A 24,818-nucleotide genomic window follows, 5' to 3' on the forward strand; every position below is an offset into this window, starting at 1 on the left:
GTGTATGTGTGTGTGTATGCATGTGTTGAAGTGTGTGCTAGTATGTAAGTGCGTGTATGCATATGTATGTGTGTGTATGCATGTGTTAAGGGTGTGTGTGATGATGTGTCATGTGTGAAGTATATGCATGTGTGTAAGTGTGTATACATGTGTTCAAGTGGGCGTGTGTGTATATGCATGTGTGTGTACCTGTGTTCCAGGGTGTGTATGCTGTGTGTGTGTGCATGTTATACATGTGTATTGCATGTGTATAAGCGTGAGTGTGTGTGTAAGTGTGTATGTTATAGTTTCACGCAGTTAATTATATCACAATCAACCGTGAAATAAAAAGGAAAGAAAAATATTAAATAAGATTTATTTCACTGTATATAATTAATAATAATAAAAAAAATCATTTGTAGGCTTACTCCCCGAGTAAGCGATAAAATGCTGTCACCATGCGAGTCATAGGCCTATAATATGATCTACAAGGAGGGACTGGGATCCACCCACCCCCACCTCCCCTCCTACCCCAACACCAACATCAATCCCCTCCCCCCAACCATATAACCCACCCGCCTCTACCCATTTCATTTCACACAAAACGCCAACACTATCATCGCCACCACTTTGTCCCCCATCTCCAACACCCGCCTTCTCCCCCCCCCCCTCTCCAACACCCGCCTGGGAAACGTGTGGGGATAGGGATGTGGGTGGGTGGGGGAGAAGAGGTTCTACCTCTATGGGCACCTTCCAGCTCCACCTACTAACGCACATTGTGTGCCTTGTTTTTGGTCTGTTTCCAGCAAGATGAAAGGAAACCTCAAAGCAGTTGAAGAAGAAGCACATTGAATCAACTGTTTGAGAGGTGGGAAAGTGAGATGGAAGAGAGAATATGCTCGGAGGTACAGCAAAAAGTTATAGAAAGAGGTTGCTGCAGCACAGTCCAGAATCATTTATATATTCCTTATCAAAAGCTGTTCAAGTGAGACTATTATAAAAGACACATGCTTTAAATAAAGTTTAGTCTCATTCATTACTGTTCACTTTTGTTTATCATCACTCTTATGTGTAAATCATGATCCCAAAAACAAATACTAAATCATTTCAAGTTCAAATACACTAGGCCTGGACGTAACATGTTAACTGGGTGGGCGGCTACCTACCCACCCACAAAAATAAACCGCCCACCTATTACTAGATTACTTTCGCCTAAAATGTCTGCTAAAGTGATTATATGAACGCCACTAAAACATTTCATGCTTTATGAAAATGGCAGACCTTAACTATCTGTTGCTGAAGCTAAATATATTATATATATTATATATATATATATATATATATATATATATATATATATATATTCACTAAGATATGACATAGCAAAAAGTGTTTTATCAAATAGTATTTTCATTATGTACGAACAAGTTGTTACCTCTAATTGTCACATTAATGCGCATAGTACAACCGTGCCATGTCCCAAAAGCATTCAATGCATATGAGTGGCTGCTTCAGTTCAAATCGTGACAGGCGCCAAAACTTACTCAAAATTCATTCATACTGAACAGCAATGGACTCCCTACTAATAAATACGTTTAAGAAAGCTTCATACAAACCACACCCACACACACGCCCACACAGGTACACAAATTACTGTGAAAAGAGTGAATGAATTCACCCATGCAAGATTAAGCAGCTCGAGTATGAATCTGTAAGCCAGTCAGTCTTTTCCCGGTTAGTGACTTGTAACATAGTGTAGAAATACATGACATAATACAACAATATATTCTTCAGTATCGAAAGATAAAATTATCATAAAAAAACGAGCGTTCATAAAGATATACATGCCAATATAAACACGCTATGTATACAAATTGATAATTAGTACTGGTATGCAGATGACTCGACATAATATGGGCTAATATCCCTCAAATATGAATTCCCATACAAAAGGAAGCTCAGAGAGAGAGAGAGAGAGAGCGATCTTAGCAACGCCTATTTATAAAACTTAAATCAATAATACCAATGTAGAACTGATACATGCAACCTTATTAGTACTATCTTCCACTCCCAAACTCACAAAAGTATCTAAAGGGGAATAGCAAAGAATGAATTGTTGTTATTTATTCACTGGTGACATTTTTATACTCATGACTAAAGCACAGATGTCATTTAATACCGTACTGACTCAACCTCCGGAATAATAATTATTACGTATTATTTATCTCCCAAGGGGTAATTATATATGAACTAGTCCTACAGTTAATTGCGAACCTGAGCCTATGGTTTAGATATAGACGTATATTGATTATAATATATATTTATATATATATATATATATAATCTAATATAATAATATATATCTATTATAGTATATATATATATATATATATATATATATATATATAAGCGACTAGACAACGATATATCATCGTCAACACACAAAAGAGCTTTTAAAAGCACAGAATGATGATGGAATTTCCAAAAATGAGTTTGAAAATGGTATCGCACATTACGTCTGTATAGTGGTCCCCAACCTTATTTTTTTGGGGGGGTGGGGTTGGGGGGAAGGGGCCATATCCCCCTCCCCCCTATCAACGTCTAAAACGCCCTGTGGTGGGATATAATACTTATATATTCACACGGAGGAAGCATAAAAGGCTTCTGTGAGGCAAGATTTTGTTAGTACTAGTGCTGGACTCTCTCTCTCTCATATATGATCTGTCAATATGTTGACGCCCACGAAGAAAGAACTGAGCGAGATTTGTGGGGGACAGGGCGAAGTCCTAAAAAAGATTACATATATAGCACAGGAGCCAGATATAGGCCTAGTACGACTTTCATAGCCTCATTGCGGAATCATGGATGGATGAAAGGCATAGCAGCTGAAAGCTATTTCACAGTTTTAGCTGCTGCCTGTATATTAGAGCAGCCTAGTAGACAGGCAGCTAATAATAATATCCTTAGCTGGCTATTTTCTAGGCATTATTTTCACATAAAAATAAATAAATAAAATAAAAAACAAAAATGGCTCCAGTGAAAACGACCACAGCGAATGGAATAACCATGATTAGACTTCAAGGAAAGAAAGAAGGAAGGAAAGACAGCAATAATAATCCAAGACAACGTCAGAGAGAGAGAGAGAGAGAGAGAGAGAGAGAAGAGAGAGAGAGAGAGAGAGAGAGACTCATAATGAACAACAGTTTAAGATACAATAAAATGATGATGATGATGATATTAACTTTAATATGGAAAGTTATAACTATGTAAAAAGCACAAATAATAGTCGAGAATAATAATAATAATAATAATAATCCCCAAACACTCGAGTCGACTGGGATCTTCCCCCCTCCCCCTCCACTCCAACATATAACCTACCCACCCCTACCGACTTATTTCGCGCAAAACGCCAACGCCATCCCCATCTCCAACGGCCGCCTTCTCCCCCAATCTCCAACGCCCGTCTTCTCCTCCCATCTCCAACGCCAGCCTTCTCCCCCATCTCCTTTTAGACACCCGGAGATTTCTTCAAAACGAATTCAGAACATTATCATCATTAATTATTATTATTATTACTATTATTATTATTATTCAGAAGATGAAGAACCCTATTCATGTGGAATAAGGCCACCACAGGGGGCTTACTATACTAGTTATGGCCCATAGAGAGAGAGAGAGAGAGAGAGAGAGAGAGAGAGAGAGAGAGAGAGAGAGAGGCGGCGGGGGACTTGTTACAATTCAGTGATCTTTAAAATACAAGATGTTCATCACCCTACTAGTGTCAACTTTATTGAAAATAAGTTCAATATGTCGCAAGAATCAGCCGTAATGGTACTATATAACATTATACGTGGAATTAAGAAAGCTTCATACAAACCACACACACACACACAGGTACACAAATTACTGTGAAAAGAGTGATTGAAATCACCCATGCAAGATTAAGCAGCTCGAGTATGAATATGGAAGCCATATTCATACTCCTCAAAGACTCAACAACATGGAACGGATGGGATAAGACGGATGAGACGGGAATAGAGAAGTTAGAGAGGACATTCTCCTAAGGTAGGTTTTTTGAAGTCACCGATGAACGTGAAGGAAAGAAGAGAAACACCTATATGATGTCTAGGCCCGGTTCCTTCCTTTACGACGCTCCTGATTGGCTGTTGATAAGCCAATCACAGGGCTGCAAACTCAGTCTCTCGAGAGTTCACGTAGGCAGGATGTAAGTTCCACCTCTCCTGAAAGATGTATATATACCTCATGAGAGATGGAATATACATCCTGCCTGTGTGAACTCTCTCTCTCTCTCTCTTTCTCTCTCTCTCTCTCTCGAGTTTCCAGCCGTGTGATTGGCTTATCAACAGCCTGTCAGGAGCGTCGTAAGGGTCTGGCCTAGACATCAAATGCACGGCTGATGTGAATCTACTATAGTTAGTTATTTTATTGACAAAAATATACAATTATTAGTACAAATTTTGTCCACAAAGAGACAATACAAAATAAACAAAGCGGACAGTATCTCTTCTGTTCTTGCAAGTACATGCCCTACACAAGAAAAATAAATAAAATATCACGAAAAATACAACATCGAGCGCAAATAACATAAGCCTGTAAGACTATAAAAAAAACGCACCTTGATCTCTCACTGGAAATTCCAGAATTCCCTCATCAGCAGTTAATGAAAGTCAGGAGGAGAGCGGAAACGATATTATTTACAGTTCCTGAATCCCCCCCCCCAAGACGCCCACGCCCCCCCCCCCCCCCTGTCATAAACAGAGTGGGAATAGGAATGTGAATAATTTCCCTCGCCCTCTTCTGGGCCCACATACAGAAATAGATGATTTGATAATAAACCCACTATATTGTCTAACTTCTACAGCCTGATAATAAGAGCAATATAACATAAGTGCCTATGTGTCAAAATAGTACAGGAAATAAATGGCGATTAAAAACGGTTAGCGGACGAACTCCTGTTTGAACGTGGGTTAAAAAACTTTAATAATAATAAACTGCTACATGGGGCGGCGCTGCCGCCCCACTGAGCGAGAGGGAAAGTGTGGGTGTGTGTGTGCGTGTACGAGGGAGGGCTGGGGGGGGGTGAGAGTCGTCAGCACCTCGGTAGGGACCCGTCCGGCTACAGTTTCAGAGGCTAGACCGACGTTCGTTCCGAATTTTTGACAGACATGAAACAGCTCTGTGTTTTTAAACTTATATTTATGGTCATAGTCCTATTTCTATCAATTTATAGGACAAACTTATGCTTCTGTATTTCCCTTGGCATTTTTTTTGTCGAATGAAATTCTTTGGAGGCTTCGAGAATTTCGAGTCAGTGGCTCCTTGGGTAGGCTTCTTGTTCTATACGAGTAGGGTTCTCATTCATCTCAAAATATACTATATTATAATACCAATAATGAATATAAAAAATGTGTGTGGAGAGAGAGAGAGAGAGAGAGAGAGACCTCTACGATCACCTAACTTTGGACTTAGGACTTCCTCCTCCGCTTCCCTACTGTCCAAATTTAGAAACTCCGCTGCCTGGAACTTGAAATAAAGCCACACCTAGAATTAGGGACATGGCAAAACAGAGTATTAATATGACAACCAATCCCAGGAGAGAGAGAGAGAAATACGCAGCCTCCATTTCTGGTCCTGTACTTCTTGGGAAGCTTACACCACCCCCTTCCCAGCTCTATTCTCACTTTTTTTTAATTATTCCTCCACCTCCCCGACCCTACAGCAGCGTGGCCCCAAATGTATAAAGCTAATTCCATTTTACACGAGAATGTTTATTCCTCACTTATAGATGAGGAGGCCTTGAAGAGAGAGAGATTTGGCAGGGGTATTTGCTTCAGGCAAAATGCTGCAGAATACCTCTGCATTACATTAGTTAGCCATTACATAGTCATCCTTAGCTGAAGAGAGAGAGAGAGAGAGAGATTTTACATGATAGGAATATCTTGTTACATGTTATAACCAATGAGAGAGAGAGAGACTTCGGGGAAATTCAAGTAAAGGAGTCCAGGTGCCACGCACGTATAAACAAAACAGAATTGTTGACGAAGTGCTTGCTAAGCATAGAGTGCTTGGCAATAACCATCAACATATTTGTCAACATACCCAGCACATACTACATCCCATCGAATATAACCAAAACTGACCCTTCACGACAGAAAACGCAAAACAAAGGACCTCAAACACACAGCCAATCACAGATGTAACATCTAGAAGCCGTGACTGATCAAAGGACCTAAATTAGCCTTAAACTGATTTCTCAGTTGTCCCTTGCCTGCAAAATTCATGGAACATTATTTATAGTTTTTTTAAACATATTTCCACCTTCCACTGCTTACAGTTTACCAGCATTGGAAAACAAAAAACTGAGCCCTGAAATTAGACGGTTTTTCTGGCGATTCACTGGTCTCTGTGAGTACTGGGATTGCTATCAAAACAATTATAAATACCGCCTGAGACAATCGACCTTTACCCAAATGAACGGCAACAAATATTTATCCTAAAGCTGCACACATCTCTAACAAGAAAATGGGTACTTACTGAAAAATATCACCACGAAAACAAACTGATTCAGATTGTCCTTTTTTTCCCAGTCATGGCTGCCTGAAAACTGCTCAAGATTTTCTCTCGGCCAATCAGAGACCACCAAAGAACAGAAACCAGTTCCATCGCCTTCTCTCATTGGCTGGAACCTGGAAACTAGGTAGGCGGTTTAAAAAGGCCAGTGGATGGAGGGCTTTGGAAGCCCACTGGCTGGCTAGACTCTTAAAAACAGATTTCCAAATGGATTACAATTTTTTTTGTTCTATTGGGATTCTTTGTCACGAATATTCCTTAAACATATAGATATATATTTAGATGACTTGTCGGAAGTGGATTAGTTTTCCAAAGGGAAACCACAAATTCTTGGTAATTTGTATTTTTCCTAGCGATACTTACCTCGAACCATTACAGTGGAGATTCCCGGATGTCGATCCGGGTCCGACCAGAAACAATACATTTTGAGGGAAAGAAAAGATTGAAAAAACATTAAACAAATAAAAAAATCACAATAAATTTTTAAAAATCAAATAAATCACTGATTTTTTTTATATTTTTTATTGTTTTTGTAAGAATAAAAAAAATCACCAACCTTGGTTGGGATGCTATGAAATGTCCCCCTCCCATTTACTGGTGTGGGCAGGTGCCTGACAGCCGAAATCAATGTGCCTTTAATGCAAATGAACAAAATCTTCGAAACAGACTGACTATTCCAAACGTTAAGCATTCTCTCTCTCTCTCTCTCTCTCTCTCTCTCTCTCTCTCTCTCTCATTCATCAAAGGAGCCAAAGAGGTTAGGTTATGGGGGGGAGAGTTTGATGGGACCAAATACGAATAAGAGAAAAATGCTTGTTACTTTCCAAAAGAGGGTGACAATAATCAAATGACCTGACTTGGTCATGCAACAGAGTCAGGAGTTGAACAGTTTGCAAATGAATTTCACAAACTATAGATGAGCTAGGAGTGAAATAAAGTCCTGGAATCACAACACGAAGTAGACGAACGATTTCATGCTACCCGATTATTTTCTTTTTTAAATACTATACGAAGGAAAAAGATTAAAACACAAGTCCGCAACTTTAGCGCTTTTTGTTTTTTTTCTATATCTGAACATTGCGCACCAAGACTATACAACAAAATACTGCCAGAAGTGAAGATCATACAAGGAGAGCAGCTAAAAAAATTAAAAAAAAAAAAAAAAACAAAAAAAAAAAAACTAGACTCTCCTATTCTGCAGGAGCTGCGATACTGACGAGAAAACACTAAGAGACAATTAAAAAGTATAAGAAGCACTCACAGTTATGAAAGAAAATGTTTCAGAAGTAGCTCGTGGACGAAGTTAAATAAGAAATAGACTTTAAAATGCCATCAATTTCACAGGCATTAAAAAAGTTATATATATATAGATAGTAGGTAGTATATGGTGATATTATATATATATATATATATATAATATATATATATATTATACATGTATGTATGTATTTATGAAATGCAAAACTAACGAAAAAAATTATAAAGAATAGAAAAAGTACCCAGCATTTTCACCACTGGGGAGTCAACAGTTAAAACTAATACAAACTTAAATTCCTTCCAAAAGGATAATTAAAGGACATAATAACTGGTACTTACCGAGCGATTGCTTCTGTAGCACCACCGGGTGCAGCAGCAACGAGAGAGACGTTCTGGAAATGGAAAAATAAGAATTCATTACAAGCTGGTCAACCCGAGGACAGAAACAGTTGCATTTCATTAAACAAAACAAACTTCCAGATAACTACAAAATACAGACAGCAGCAGTATCTTATAGCACATTCCTTCCTTCCACCTGTTCTTCAATTTTGGCCGTAATCCGTGAGCAGCGTAAGCAGGAGTTGCGACTAGTGTAAGTACTCAGTATCATAATACTGAGCCGGACAAACAGACACATGGTCAAATGGATTGGACACTAAATTATTCTTTGAATTTTTCAGTGAGGGAATAATGGGCAAATGCGTCAGTTACTGAGAGAGGACTGAAACTCGCTACAGTAATAATAACACTTTCTCTTACTGTGTACTGATACCCTCTCTATTTTCTGTTTTAATTTCTCTTATTTCTCTGTATATTTGCGTGTTACGGGATGCCAGGTGAACGAGCCCGTTTTGGCTTATGGACATTTTAACCCATTTCATGATTATTACTTAGTAGTGGCTGACGCACCAAGTTCAGGAACACCCCAACCAAATTCTTCCATTGCCGCTACAATGCTGATGGATGACGAGCCATAGTTATTCTTTGGAAGAAATGTTCTTCACATTTCGTAGCGCACTATCAGATCAAAATAGCATACAGTCGGTTTTTGTCTTCACTGAGTTTATAGTTTTCTTCGCTGACATCCACTTTTTTATATCTTTCATTACTGGATCGATTTCAGCAAGATAAGGAACCCACCCACACCAAATACCCCAATCCCCCTACACCACCCATTAACAATAGCTATCGCTTGTTGTCTGCGTTTTGTAGAATTACTGTGTGTGTGTGTGTGAGAGAGAGAGAGAGAAAGTCTGTGACTTGTCTCATCTTCTAGAATCAGCCTTACAAGTATTCACCATTTAATTTTCAAGTGAGTCATTAACATAATATAGAATACAAAAGACTGCTGTAGATGGATTATATATATGTATACTTGATACTATATTATGTATATATATTATATATATATATATATATATATATAATAATCTTACGTTTTGGCAATTTCAAACCTTTATTTCATTTTCGTATTTTATGTTATTGCCATAGGGCAGATACAAGCACACGATCGTATATTCTCTGTCCATAAACATTCCTTTGTCGTAAATTGAATCCTGAATTCAGAGGGAGAGAGAGAGAGGAATAATAAACCAGGCGGGGACAGTCCGTGACGGAGTCCATAACGGTCATGCGAATTCAACTGAAAATAATCAGATGTCGATCTTAGAGCAAGCAAAATAATGCTATTATGCTTTGATACAGATAAAACGAGTGGGACAGGGATTTTTTTTTTAACGACTTTTTATTTTATCAGATATGTATTAAAACAGTAGGTTAATTCAGCACTATATCAGTTAACCTTACATTTACAGTACGTAACTATACTTTGTGATCTCAAATATTTTGCACGTCGTACTACGCCAGTTGGGTCTGTCCGTGTGTCTCAACCGATATATGAGGGGGTGTGGGGATGTTAGCAGGGGGGGTGGGGGGGGGGGTTGGGGGGGGGGGGGGGGGGCAGTGACCTTTCCTCCAAGCAGTAAACAGATCCAGCTGAGCAAAACAGCACACATCCTCCCACAACCATACCCACCAGGTCCCATCCTCCTCCCAGTGCACTTATGCCGCGTTGCTTTCATACCCTGAATACGATATTCAGAAATCTGTAATAATGATTATTATTATTCACGAAATAAGAATAATAAATAATAATAATAATAATTAATACAAATACATCGAGTTAATATGACGTATTCCTGTTGTTTGGTGTTTTTTTACGTTGCATGGAACCACCGCGGTTATTCAGCAACGGGACCAACGGCTTTACGTGACTTATCAAACTGAGAGAGAGAAAATTGCGCTAATCCCTTCTGAGTTGACCCAAGAAAACAAGAAGAGTAACAGACCCACTATAGTCTCTCTCTCTCTCTCTCCTCTCATCTCTCTCTCTCTCTCTCTCTCTCACAAAATACTAAATAATAATACTTAAGTAGTATGGAAACGAAACATAACAAGACGTTATTGGATAATGACAAAAGTGTCCATTCTGGTGGATCTGAACAGCGGAAGTCATATAAGAGAGAGAGAGAGAGAGAGAGAGAGAGAGAGAGAGAGGCCACTTGAGTATGTCATCTTGAGTTGTAGGATCCAACCTAAATGACAGGAAAATTTGTTCATGGCTGAGAATACGATCGCCGATGTATGCCGTGTATGTACGTGACTACAATGAACAACATATAATAATTGTTAAAGCTAATCTGTATCCGTCTATAGGCAATTTTCTTTCTTTACGTATCTACTTGTATTTTTTTTGAGCCTTATTCTGTATCCTCTGTGTTTTCAAAATTCGGTTCTTCTTGTAATTGTGGTTTAGCTTGTGTGCTGTAACTTATAGACCACCACCACCCCTCCTCTCTCTCTCTCTCTCTCTCTCTCTCTCTCTCTCTCTCTCTCTCTCTCAGTATCGTTAATTGTGTAAGTGATAAATGAAACGTGGTGATTTTTGTCGACGTTAAACATACATCGCCTTAAGTTTTAATTCCAGCATAGGCCTATGCTTCAAGCTGGTAGGATATGAATATGAGCTGAAAATTCAACCCATTTTGAGTTGAAATTCAACTCATTTTGAATTAATAAAGAATTTATACTCATACACCTGGTCTGGGCTTTAAAAATAATAATATTGGGGTTTCGTTATAAATAAATGTATGACTATATAATTCGATGAAACTGCATCCTAATCTCACACCTTATACTGGTACGAGAGATTAATGAAGGGTGATTGACAAGAGTCTTTGTTCTGTTTCAAATCACATTTGAAAAAAGTTAAGGCTAAAATATTTGCTCTCTCATTTTCAACATTATTCTTGCGATGGAAATGTCATATTTAATCATGACAAGAAACAAGACTTGGATTCATCTCTGGATGTTGCTGTCATTGCTTAGGTAAAACATAAGCTCTCTATCTCTCAATCCGTTTATTAAAAATAAAAATAAGAAAATGATTAGTTTTGTATTGTACTATGGACCCTTCTAGCTGGTCGAGGATAACGGCTATCTTTTACTCCTGCATAAAAATAAGGCAATCTAGTCCATATTACACACCTTAACTATTCTAGCGTCAAATAAAAAAAGATTTATTTGAAAAAATATCACAAACTGAAAGTGAATGCTTGCTTACCATACGATATACCTTCACGATGAATTAAAACTCCAAATAGCTTTCATTTTAAGTTTATGAACAGTGACTAAAATCTCACATTAGTACTACACACCTGTGTTCTTTAATAGGTATGGGGCAAATTTCGAGGTCTACAAACAACCAGGTATCGAGAGAATGATAAAATTCTGAGGCAGTTTTCAATATACCTAACACTCGTGTACAAAAAATGAAACCAATGCATACTAAAATTAACAAGTAACTCAATAGACTGTGACTGGCAGAAAGCGGCCTTATTGTCAGATATGATGAGGGCAAGAATAGCATGAAGGTGCCCTCAGAAGTTGAACCACCTCACGTTGGTTTCAGGCGATCAAGGCTGGATTGCGGTACGGCTCGGTTGATTTATAGCCTATGTGTAATGTACGGAATTACGGTACGATAAGTTTAACAAAGTACGGTACGGTACGGTACAGTTCAGGTACGGAAAAAATGGACAAATTCCGTACCGTAACTTACGCTAGGATATGTTACTTAGCAATTACTGCTAATGCATATTTGGCCGCGTCAATAACTTTTCTAGTAGGTTACAAAGGTACTTTATATTTCAGTTTGTAGATAATAAACTATGCATGCGTGTGCATATATATATATATATATATATATATATATATATATATGTATATATATGTGTATATATATATATGTGTATATATGTTATATATACACACACATATATTATATATATATATGATATGTGTATATATATATATATATATATATATATATATATATATATATATATATATATATTTATATATATATATTATGTGTGTGTATAATTCCTTATTTAACATGTGGTATGCGCCTGTGTCTAATTCTTGAAGTAACACGTTACAGAAGTTGACAGTATCAGGAATATATGGAATATAATTTCATATTGTCCATTCCGGACAATTTTCCTCGGAACTCCCTACTGACACGAAAATTAAATAACAGAAAATGAAGAATTTACCCTTCTCGAAAATGACCGGAAAAATTCAAAACATATAAAAAGGCATCACCTGATATTTTCCGGTCAAGGTTTTAAGTCGTTTTTTTTTAACAAAACCATTAAATCTTATGCTTAATTTCTAGCATGAATAATCTTGAGGATGGTGCCAAAAATATATAGCAAAAAAGTAACATTAATCAACAATATACGATCAAAGATGAAGAATTTACCCTTCTCGAAATGACCGACAAATTTTCTGGTCAACGTTTTAGGATAAAAAATGCGTATAAAGTCATCTAAATTATACATAAGACTCATAGAATATTACATTAAAAAATAGATGCAACTTAAATCAATGTCATATGTCAATCCGTGTTACAAATATCGAGGAAAATGTACTGAAAATTGTCATGACTATGAACGTGTGTCTGCTTCCCCTGCGAAGAATTAAACCGATCATGTTGCGTTACGCGAATCATTCATGTACTACTATAGTATAATACGTTTTAATGCACTGACTCTACAGTTCCTTCATTGTTATAGGATGGGCAGGAACGGTGAAAGCTATTCTGATATATAGCCAGTTTCTGGAACTTTTTTGAGAGATTTTTTTTCTCTCTCTTTGACTAGGCTGAAAAATTAGATATTATAGTAGCAAGGCCAATACTACAGAATGGTTAAGACGATGATGGTGAAGCCATTTTAATCTTAATGCTGGCGATAACACATATTAAACCAATTACTCAAAAAAAAAAAAAAAAATGCAAGGCCATATACTACAGAACTTTGTGGGTAATGGTTAAGATGATGGTAAGGCCATTTTAATCTTAATGCTGGCGATAACACATATTAAACCAATTCCCTTCCCAACCAACCACCGGACAGCCACCCCCCCCCCACCCCCCCCCCCACCCCCCAAAAAAAAAAAGGTCTCTGCCCAACTGCATTTAGGCCTACAGGCTCATATTTGTTCAGTACTTTATTATCCAAGTTGTTACTCATAATAACATGTATTATAAACAAGCTGATCTTATCGCTATAGGTCTATTACTGCCTTTAACAACCCCAGTTACGTCTCGTACGAAACTGACGGTGAAATATACCGATTATAACGTCCGATGGTGTGTGTGTGTGTGTGTGTGTACGCTAAATTTCGGCCGTTCATTTTTTAAATCGTCCAAATTGCGCGCGAATAAAAGGTTAAAACGTAGGCAGATCGTGGTAAATGGAATTATTTTACTAATTAAAAAATGGATATGATGAGGGCAAAAGGAGAGGTGAATTTCCTTTTTAAAAATAACCTTTATCAAATGGGAGAGGTCACAGGTGGAGTGTACAAGAGATGTCGGAGTGATCACGGATATGGGGGTGGGGTAGGGGAGGGGGTTAGGGGGATGGCGCCGATGTGTCTAAGTAGTCACGGATATGGGGGGGGGGGGGGGGGGGGGGGTGGGGGGGGGGGGGGGGGCGATGGCGCCCATGGTGTTCGGTATCTCCCACTATTCCTCTAAACAGCTTCCTCGATTTTCCGTCAAGAGCGTGTCTGTCCATCTGTTTGTTAGTCTGTCCGGGTTACTACAATCTGTGTCAGATTCCTTATTCATTTTGCGAGGAAGGAATGGAGACAGACAATGCCTTACCATTTCCAGTCATGTGGAATTGGCAGGCGCTAACATGTTTACAATTGCGGGTTTTGCAACAGTGAACTCCCCCTGTTTATATACCGGCGATTACGTAGCTAGGCCGATGTGAATAAAACTGCTTCTGAATTTAATATAGATGCCTAAGATACCGAACAAGATGCCCATCAAGATAGGCCTACTAACTTCTACTACTACTACTACTATTCAGGGCACGCCGGTCAAAGATTTATATAAAACCTCTTTCTTTCTTCCATCAAACTTATTATGGCACACCTGTCGAAAGGAAAAAAAAAAAAAAAAAACACTACTAACTACCTATGCAAAACAAGCAAGAGGGGCTACTATATACTAGGGCCTAGTACTAATGGAAAATTCGCGCCAAACTTATTCTCCTTCTCAGGCTTCCTGAAAAAAAGGTATAAAGGTTAGAACGTCTGTCTATAGAGCCTCTTTATATATAGACGTATATAAAAAGATAAGAGATACTATTCATGCAGTCATCGAATAAAAAAAAAAAAAAAAAAACTGGTTGTTCAAAAGCGCAATAGTAATTGGTATCTTCCCTACCTTCATCACTACTCCCTTCTTCATGATGATTCGTTCACCCATTCCATGACGAAGGTGAACACATTCCATGACGAGGACAGGAAGGCTATCCACGTGCGAGATGATAAGGGTGGTGCACCCTTTCGCGGTCACATCTCAAGGATTAACTGCCTACCTGCCTGCCTCCTCACCCGGTCCCCGGAGGCCGGTATCCTCCTACCCCCGCCACGAGGTTCGAGCCGTGGAGTAGTGGCGCTATGCTTTGCACACGAGAACTGACTTCAACTTAAGGAAAGTAGCCTATACTTATTGTTGGACTCAGCGTAGGTATAGTAACTTACACTTAAATTCAAGTATGCGTATAATGACTAAACTAGATCAAGTTTTGCCTTTTATCATGGTTTTCGGACTAAATCTAAGACGTAGCCACTAGCCAAAACCAATCAATCGGACAGCGTGATATGGGAGCTCTCTCTCTCTCTCTCTCTCTCTCTCTCTCTCTCTCTCTCAAATTCTTACATAAACACAGACATGCAAATTTTAAACAGGCATATATATATATATATTATATATATATATATATATATATATATATATATAGTATATATGTATATATATATATATATATATATATATAATCCTAATCAAATTTTGCATTAAGCAACTCGAAAAATGTACAAGGTCCAATATTTCCGTGTTTTGCTTTTGGGGAAAAGAGACAAGTTATACAGTTACCACGAATGCAGAACTGACTTGCAAGGTTTTCATGAATATAAAACACTTCAAGTTAATGATCAAGTTCGTTGTCAAAAATAAATTCCAAATATAATAGCGCGCAATTGATTGATTTTCACTGAGTATTGCCGTCTGTCAGGTAATCGACACACAGGAACTATGTTACTGTATTTGTATTCATGTGAAAACCAAATGTATTCATTCGCATGCCCATGTATTTTGTAAAGAAAATATGTACGTCTATATTGCATGACATAATTAGAGAATAATAGCGTTGTGAGAGGAATTCCTCACCCCTACTCTCTCTCTCTCTCTCTCTCTCTCTCTCTCTCTCTCTCTCTCTCTCTCTCTCTGTCACAGGACCCACTGAGAGAGTCGTTATAGTATAATCTTGGACGTGATTTTAATTTTGTGTCCATATTATCAAGTATTGTCTTATACGTCGATATCTATTAAGAAGTCATGTATAAATACGCCTTTAGGCCTATGCATCAAATTTGCTTGCCATGGGTGTATATATATATTGGGTGTCTGGAGGGAGCCCACAAACAATTTTTTTCCGTCTATTTGTTCCCATCCAGAATGGAAAACATTTAATGTTTCTGTGTATATGTATATATACACATTTACAATGTAATGTATATGTTTATATATATATATATATATATATATATATATATACATATGCACATATGCATACATGCATATATGTATATATAAACCTGTACATTGTATGTATATGTTTATATATATAAAGTATATATGTATGTATGTGTATATGCAGGGTGTAAACACGAGTTAATGGAAATATTGTGAGAAATGAAAGAACAAGTTTTCTGAGCAGAAAATCTTTCGAGAACATTTTTAGGCTTCGTTGATGAGGGAAATTTTTGAAATACCCCTTATATCTATCTATCGCTGCTTTCAAGCGATAGAGGGTGGTAAAAGGAGGTCGGTGCATCCTGGGATGTTTGGGGGTTGGGGGTTAGGGGGAAGATGGAGCGAATAGGCCGATGTGGATAAATTAACCCCCAATCAAATGCATGATTTAGAAATGAAAAAAGTGAATCGTTGAATCCTTATTCCTCCCTGTAAATGCTATCGGACACCGATAAAAGAAAAGGTGGTCGAAACATGGAGACGCCTAAAGGAAAAACCAGCCAAAAGCAGAAAAACGTTAGAAATACCGGATCGACCCTGACGACTACCGCCTATTCCCGACCTACGAGACTCACCTGTTGCCGACCCCCAGCGTGTCCCTGATACCCCGTCGCCTTTGATAACACCAGACCGAAATTCCGTTGACGACCTACAGCATGATGAATATTGGACAGCTGCTTAGTAATACCAGCGTGCCAGAAAGACACTTCATAAGGAAAAGTGAAAGAATTTTGTACAAAATCAAATATGTGACTTCTGCCATTATTTTAAATAAAACATGTTTGAAAGAAGGTCTGTTTGCAGCATACAATAACAACAACAACAGCAAGTCAATAATGAATAATAATAATAATAATATAATAATATAATAATAATAATAGTTAGTGAACATCAGGAGTAAATATTGACGGTTCATTTGGCCACATATGATTTCATAAAGGCAGAAAAAATAATACAGGCGCCCCTGTTCGTTTATAGAAATGAAAAAAGTGAATCGTTTGAATCCTTATTCCTCCCTGTAAATGCTATCGGACACCGATAAAAGAAAGGTGGTCGAAACACTGGAGACGCCTAAAGGAAAACCAGAAAAGCAGAAAAACGTTAGAATACCGGATCGACCCCTGACGACTACCGCCTGTTCCCGACCTACGAGACTCACCTGTTTGCCGACCCCCAGCGTGTCCCTGATACCCCGTCGCCTTTGATAACACCAGACCGAAATTCCGTTGACGACCTACAGCACGATGAATATTTGGACAGCTGCTTAGTAATACCAGCGTGCCAGGAAGACACTTCATAAGGAAAAGTGAAAGAATTTTGTACAAAATCAAATATGTGACTTCTGCCATTATTTTTAAATAAAACATGTTTGAAAGAAGGTCTGTTTCCAGCATACAATAACACAACAACAGCAATAATGATAATAATAATAATAATAATAATAATAATAATAATAATAGTTAGTGAACATCAGGAGTAAAATATTGACGGTTCATTTGGCCACATATGATTTCATAAAGGCAGAAAAAATAATACAGGCGCCCCTGTTCGTTTTATAGGTTAATGTTTCATTATGAATTTCGTTTCTCTTGATCTCCCCCATAAATGAGTTGATATCTGAAACGTAGATTAAGAATTGGAATGACTTTTTATTATTATTATATAAAATAATTCAAGAAATTCATCTCGATAAGTAGATTTTTAAACTGTGATAATTTTTTCCTCAGTTTTTAGAGTTTCCTCCCAATTCCCAACAGATGGCAGAGTTATTAGTCTCCTCGTAAGTGTCACAGCAGCGTCTCTAAATTCCTTCCCATCAATGCTTTAATAACTTGCATTAAAAGTTCAATGCACAATGTAAGTGTAGGTATGTTAAAGTTACTCAGTTTTTTTTTTTAATTTTATAATTACTTCCAAAGGCTAGTTTTAAGAATGGTATTAGGTTGTTTTAGTGTTAAAGAAACTTGTTTGATTAATATAAGCTCTTAGTTTCAATTGTAAGTTGAAAAGTGACTTGACATTGCTGTTTCTTTTACTGACCGTTAAGTTTTAACAGATAAATTTAGAATTTGCCTAATTATGGAGTGCTGTGAATGTCATAGTTGTAAGTTATTGAATGTCAGTTTGTCTCAACGTTAGTTTTAGGCCTACTGAACTGACCGCTTACCTTTTTTTTTCTGAACGCTAAATTTTAGACCTAATGTAATATCTAGCTGGCTTTTCCCGAATGCAAAGTTTTAGACCAAATATAAATCAAAGAATTTAAAATAAGACTAAACGAAAATATTTACTTTTCAGGAAGTTTAATTCGATGTGACGGCTTGGTTCTGAACTCTGCAATACTGAGGTTTGGTAACTATTCTTTACTTTTAACTCTGGCCATGAAGGATCATTCTTCAGGATTTCTACTACTTGGAATTTGTGACAAATTATAAAGGCTCGTGTCCCTCTTGCTGACGGGGATTTGGTTGGGCATCTTGCAACTGATCTACTAACTAAGTTTCTCTGGACTTTCACTAGACTATATACTGTCATTCAGAGGTTAATTTTCTAAAACTGTAGTGTTTGGAAATTTTAGTTGCGTACTTGCACTTAACGCTACAAATTTATAACTAGATTACTGTACCAAAATTATTTCTTTACAACTTTTTTATAATAAACCAGTATTACTCTTATTGCTATTGAAGTGAACGTTCGGTTTGTCCGACAAATATAGGTTCTGCTGATTAAGTAGAGATGGTCTTGGACGATCCGGATTGCTATTTGCAATTCAGTTCTTACTTTTGTTGCCTTGCGTGCTTTTGAGCTATGCTAATAAGACGAAGGATACGTATGGGTACTGCCCCGTTGGGTATTAGAGTGGCGTCAGTGTACCTTATGGTCGTCCTTTGTGGTGTCATTCGGCCCCTAGCTGCAACCCCTTTCATTCCTTCTACTGTAACTCCGTTCACATTCGCTTTCTCCCATCTAACTTTCATCAACCATCTCCCAACAATTGTTTCTTTCTGTTACACCTCTGAAACAAACATTTTATTCTCAATTTCCCTTTGAGCGCCGAATGACCAGATCCCAGCAATTGGACTTTGGACTAAATTTCATATTCCAAGTCAAATGCCTTTCTAAGCTCAAAAGGGACCATTGACTTGATATTCAAGATTCCAAAGAACATTATGGTGTTCATTTGAAAGAAGCAACGGAAGGAATTATTATTATTGTTATTATTATTATTATTTTTTATTATTATTATTATTTTTTTGCTCTACCACAGTCCTCCAATTCGACTGGGTGGTATTTATAGTGTGGGGTTCCGGGTTGCATCCTGCCTCCTTAGGAGTCCATCACTCTTCTTACTATGTGTGCCGTTTCTAGGATCACACTCTTCTGCATGAGTCCTGGAGCTACTTCAGCCTCGAGTTTTGCTAGATTCCTTTTCAGGGATCTTGGGATCGTGCCTAGTGCTCCTATGATTATGGGTACGATTTCCACTGGCATATCCCATATCCTTCTTATTTCTATTTTCAGATCTTGATACTTATCCAATTTTTCCCTCTCTTTCTCTTCAACTCTGGTGTCCCATGGTATTGCCACATCAATGAGTGATACTTTCTTCTTGACTTTGTCAATCAACGTCACGTCTGGTCTGTTTGCACGTCTCACCCTATCCGTTCTGATACCATAGTCCCAGAGGATCTTTGCCTGATCGTTTTCTATCACTCCCTCAGGTTGGTGCTCGTACCACTTATTACTGCAAGGTAGCTGATGTTTCCTTGCACAGGCTCCAGTGGAGGGCTTTTGCACTGAATCATGCCTCTTTTTGTACTGGTTCTGTGCAAGTGCCGGGCAGTCGCTTGCTATGTGGTTTATGGTTTCATTTTTCGTATTGCACTTCCTACATATGGGAGAGATGTTATTTCCGTCTATCGTTCTTTGAACATATCTGGTTCTTAGGGCTGATCTTGTCCGCTGTTATCATTCCTTCAGTTTCCTTCTTTAGCTCTCCCCTCCGTAGCCATTCCATGTGTCATCGCTGGCTAGTTCTTTAGTCTGTCTCATGTATTGTCCGTGCATGGTTTGTTGTGCCAGTCCTCTGTTCTGTCTGTCACTCTCCGTCTCTGTATATTTCTGGGTCTTTGTCTATTTTATTAGTCCCTTCTTCCCATGCACTCTTTAGCCACTCGTCTTCACTGGTTTTCAGATATTGCCCCAGTGCTCTGTTTTCGATGTTGACGCAGTCCTCTATACTTAGTAGTCCTCTCCCTACCTTCCTTTCGTGTCTGTCCGTATTTGCTCTTTGGGTGTAGTGCTTTGTGTATTGTCATATGTTTCCTGGTTTTCTGATTTATGCTGCGGAGTTCTGCCTTCGTCCATTCAACTATTCCTGCGCTGCATCTGATTACTGGCACTGCCCATGTGTTTATGGCTTTTATCATATTTCCGGCGTTGAGTTTTGACTTGAGTATCGCCTTGAGTCTCTGCATATACTTCTTTCCTGATCGTGTCCTTCATCTCTTGGTGTTTTATATCCCCTCCTTCCATATTCCCAGGTATTTGTTATCCAGTCTCATCTATGTGTTTGATGTTGCTCCCATCTGGTAGCTTTATCCCTTCAGTTCTCGTTACTTTGCCTTTTTGTATGTTGACTAAGGTGCATTTTTCTATTCCAAACTACCATCCTGATGTCCCCAGATACAATCCTTACAGTCTGGATTAGGGTATCTATTTTCCTTGATGCTCTTACCATACAGCTTGATGTCGTCCATGAACATCAGATGGTTGATTCTGTTGCCTCTTTTCTTGAGTTGGTACCCGGCATCCATCTTCTGTAGTACTTTTGTCATGGGAATCATGGCTACTACGAAGAGTAGTGGGGACAGTGAGTCGCCCTGGAAGATCCCTCTCCTGATATTAACCTCTGCTAGTCTTATTCCAGAGCTTGTAAGTATTGTATTCCAGTTGCGCATTGTATTTTTGAGGATGCTGATGGTGTTTTCCTCTGCCCCATATATTTTCAGGCATTCTATTAGACATGAGTGTGGTATCATGTCGAAGGCTTTCTTATAGTCTATCCATGCCATGCTTAGGTTGGTTTTCCTTCTCCTACTGTTCTTCATTACCATTTTGTTTCTATCAGGAGCTGATCGTTTTGTGCCCCTACACTTCCTTCTGCAGCCTTTCTGTTGGTGGGGATGGTGTTTGTCTCCTCTAGGTAGTTGTATAGCCTTTCACCGATGTTATTTCCACATTAGTGGTAGGCAGGTGATGGGCCTGTGGTTACTGCCTATATTATCCCTTACTCTTGTCTTTTGTACTAAGGATGTTCTTCCTGTGGTCATCCATTTGTGTGCATGGTGATTTGAGATACAATGCTGGAGTTGTTACTGCTATTCGTGGTGTAGGGCCTTGAAGTTTTTGAGCCAGTATCCATGGACTTCATCGGGACCTAGGGCTTTCCAGTTTGGCATTTTCTTTAGTTGGTGTCTGACTGTGTCTGTCGTGATCTCTGTGAATCTTTGTTTTATTCTCCCTGTTTCTTCTTCCTTGACTTCCTGGAGCCATGTTGCATGTTTGTTGTGTGATACCGGATTGCTCCATATGTTTTCCCAGAGTCTCTTACTTGGTTCGGCTTCAGGAATTTCTGGGTGGTTGTCTTCCCCTCTTAGTTGGCTGTATAGTCTTTTTCTGGTTGGTTCCGAATACTTTGTTTCTGTTGGTATCCCTTATTCCTGTTCATGTACCGTTGGATCTTATGTGCTTTGGCCTTAAGCCTCTGTTTTTAACATCTTCTATTGTGTTGTTAGTCCCCTCTCTTGTACTTTGTATTTCTCGTTGAGTTCCTCCCTTGTTTTCTTGCTTCTTAGCCTTTTTTCTGTCATCTCTTTCAGTTTACTCAAGTCAGAGTATTATTATTATTATTATTATTATTATTATTATTATTATTATTATTATTCAGAAGATGAACCCTATTCGTACGGGACAAGCCCACAAAAGGGGCCATTGACTTGAAAGTCAAGCTTCCAACGAACACGACGTTCATTAGAAAGAAGTAACAGAAAGGTAACGGGAAATAACGAAATAAAATGGACAGATAAAGACGTAGGTAAATTAATGATTTCAAGAGGAGATTCATGGATGCGATGATGCTGTGTTCTCGAGGTTACATTTTACTATAAAGTATACCTACTAACGTTTCCAGAGGCCGTGTAATAGTGTTTTTTTTAAATAACTCCTAAAATAACTGATGGATTTCCATGATATCAAAGCAGGGAGCGCTTCATACAATGGCTTAATTTTGGGAAATACTGTGCATTGCCAATTACGTTTCATTAACTTTTTTACTTAAGAAAATGAGGCTAAAGCCAGTCTTAGCCACCCACACATTCGCAAAAGTGATGACGTCCCTCAGTGACGTTGGTATAACGTTTCTTCCCCTGTACCTCCCACCCTTCCCCCGAATTGTTAAACGCCTGTTTAAATCCATAGATAATTGTCATATGACCTACCCCAAGCAATACGAAATTCTTTGTCAGTAAAAGTTCAGCATACCTGGTAATGTGATTTGTGACTTTAGACTTTACCTAAACACAAGACCAACCTTTTATATCTTACCCACTCACTTACATTGAAGATCAGATGAGACTTATGACAGGAGACGAAAGAAGCCATGCTAACCCATACCACTTCGCACTTCAAGCGAGTGTTGGTAAAGCAATAGAAATATAGTTTTCTTTAGGTTTAAGCCGTAGGACTCATTCTTCCATACAACACGGTTACTCGATACATCAATTGCTAGGAAGAAAATGACAGAGAGCATTATTTGATATAATTTATCATATCAATTTCACCAGAGAGAGTAGCTTGAATTCCTTAGAAGGTAGACTTCTAAAAGATGTTTCATATAAGGGCATTGACATCGGCCATTTGATAAATTTTGAAATCATATATAGTATATAATATATATATATATATATATATATATATATATCATATATATATATATATCTATATATATATATATATAAATATAATATATATATGTGTGTGTGTGTTCATACATACATAAGACATAAGATTTATTATATTTCAACCTATAGTTTTATATATTTATTTACGTTATAAGTACCAGTACCCATTTTTGTTACTTAAAAGGTATGTGACAAATATCATTGCGACTTTGTCACTGGAATTATACCAGACTTCAATTAATGAACCAACTCAACCTTACTTTGAGAAATCCATTGACATTGTCTACATGCCAAGCTGATATACTCGTATCAAAGTATTCATTAGCTTTGCTTTTCCAAAATAATGTTATCACCAATTGCTGGAAAGCATAGATATATGAGGGATGAAAAAAAAAAAAAACAAGAAATGGACACATACATTTTATTCATCATCAGTCTCAAGGAAAAGATCGTTTTCCTCGTCACTATCAATGTTGATGATGACCGGATCTATACTGACTTGAATATTATCGGAAAGCCAGTAATCATCTTCAAAATATCTTGATCTCCTAACAGCGCCAGCCCACGTCTCCCCTGTTACAGCAAGCCTGGCCTCTTCAAGCCTGGCAAAGAGATCAGCACGGGTAAACCGCTGCGACGAGGAGCGCACTGTCGTTTCATACAGCCCCACACCTGCTCGATGGCGTTTGCTCAGGATGGGCAGGGGGCAAGCGAACCACTTCATGGCCCCATTCACGGATTATATTATCCAAAATGTAAACTGGTTTCGGCCGGTTGGCCCTGCATATCTTTAGAAGCTCAGGGCGTGTTGCGTGAGCTGGATACTGTATTTTTCGAGACCTGAGCCAGTTAACCAAATCCTCCTTTTTTGTAGCTGTTGTTGGGCATCGGCTATCTCCTGTCAATTGGCTATGGTATGGGGCGTTGTCTAGCACCAGCACCGAAGGATCCTCAAGCGACGGCAGGAGCTGTGATGTTAGCCACCGAATAAAATATCTCTGAATTTCACCATGGTAGTCGCCGGTTTTATTTTTCGCAGGGAAGCATAAAAATGAATTTTCTACAAAACCTTTAGCTATACCACCTGCTACCACCACAAACCTCTCTCCTTCTCCTGGTGGCACCATTCTCGTCGTAAACCACGTCTCATCGACATACACTACTTCTCTTCCTTCATCACGATGTTAATGGAGGGATCGTAGAGCATCAACTCGGCGACAAACGACGTCCAAAGTTTCTTTCCTTAGGTACATTTTCCGCTGGGATGTTTTGTACTGGAAACCCATGTTATGGAGGATTCGCCATACTGCCTTCTCAGATGTTTCTTCAGGAATGATATTTAGCCTTTAAGTTCTTCCGCTAAAGTGGCAATAGTGAAAAATCGCTTAGCAGCAAACATGCTGTGCACATGTCTCCTAATGGAACCAACGGTGAAGTTGTCAAAGACCAGAGGCGACGTATTTGATGATGCAGGTGGTGTTTCAGGTGGATGAGGATTCTGTCCACGGCTCACCAACACTCGGACAGCGTTTGGAGTCATCCCCATATCATCAGCAACTCGTTCACATGGCCTGTAGGAAAAAAAAAAATACATTTAAATAAACAAATATATATATATATATATATATATATATATATATATATATAATATATATATATATATATATTGGCTAGCAGTATATTGCAATATACACATACTTATTAAAGTCATACTTTTCTTACCGATTTATACTAATTTTCAGGCGCGGTTTCTTTTCTGTTGTAAATGGTGAAGAGTTTTTCAGCGCAATTGTAGTTTTGCAATGGCGAGGACAAAGCAACATATTTGCCATGACTAAAGTCGAATCTAT

General features: G+C 38.3%; 1 protein-coding gene and 1 long non-coding RNA gene across 5 annotated transcripts in view; one reads left to right on the forward strand and one right to left on the reverse strand.

The window, feature by feature from the left end:
- The window catches only part of LOC135199185 (uncharacterized), a 53,911-nt gene extending 39,049 nt beyond the window's left edge, over positions 1-14,862 (reverse strand). The window contains exons 1-2 of one of the 4 annotated variants that reach the window (XR_010310959.1): positions 14,633-14,855; positions 8,167-8,219 (exon numbers count right to left, since the gene is read on the reverse strand). Coding sequence is in view for 2 of the 4 variants with exons in the window: in XM_064227068.1 (XP_064083138.1) it covers positions 8,167-8,219; positions 14,633-14,701 (122 nt within the window). In the remaining 2 variants the exon portion in view is untranslated. Of the gene's footprint in view, positions 1-8,166; positions 8,220-14,632 lie in introns of all 4 variants that reach the window. The other 3 variants (XR_010310960.1, XM_064227068.1, XM_064227070.1) reach the window with 3 other exon arrangements.
- Positions 1-24,818, forward strand: part of LOC135199307 (uncharacterized) — a 761,114-nt gene that overhangs the window by 160,302 nt on the left and 575,994 nt on the right. The gene's annotated exons all lie outside the window — the stretch shown is intronic.

Source organism: Macrobrachium nipponense, chromosome 25 (assembly GCF_015104395.2).
Source record: "Macrobrachium nipponense isolate FS-2020 chromosome 25, ASM1510439v2, whole genome shotgun sequence".
In the NCBI taxonomy this organism is placed as follows: Eukaryota; Metazoa; Arthropoda; class Malacostraca; order Decapoda; family Palaemonidae; genus Macrobrachium; species Macrobrachium nipponense.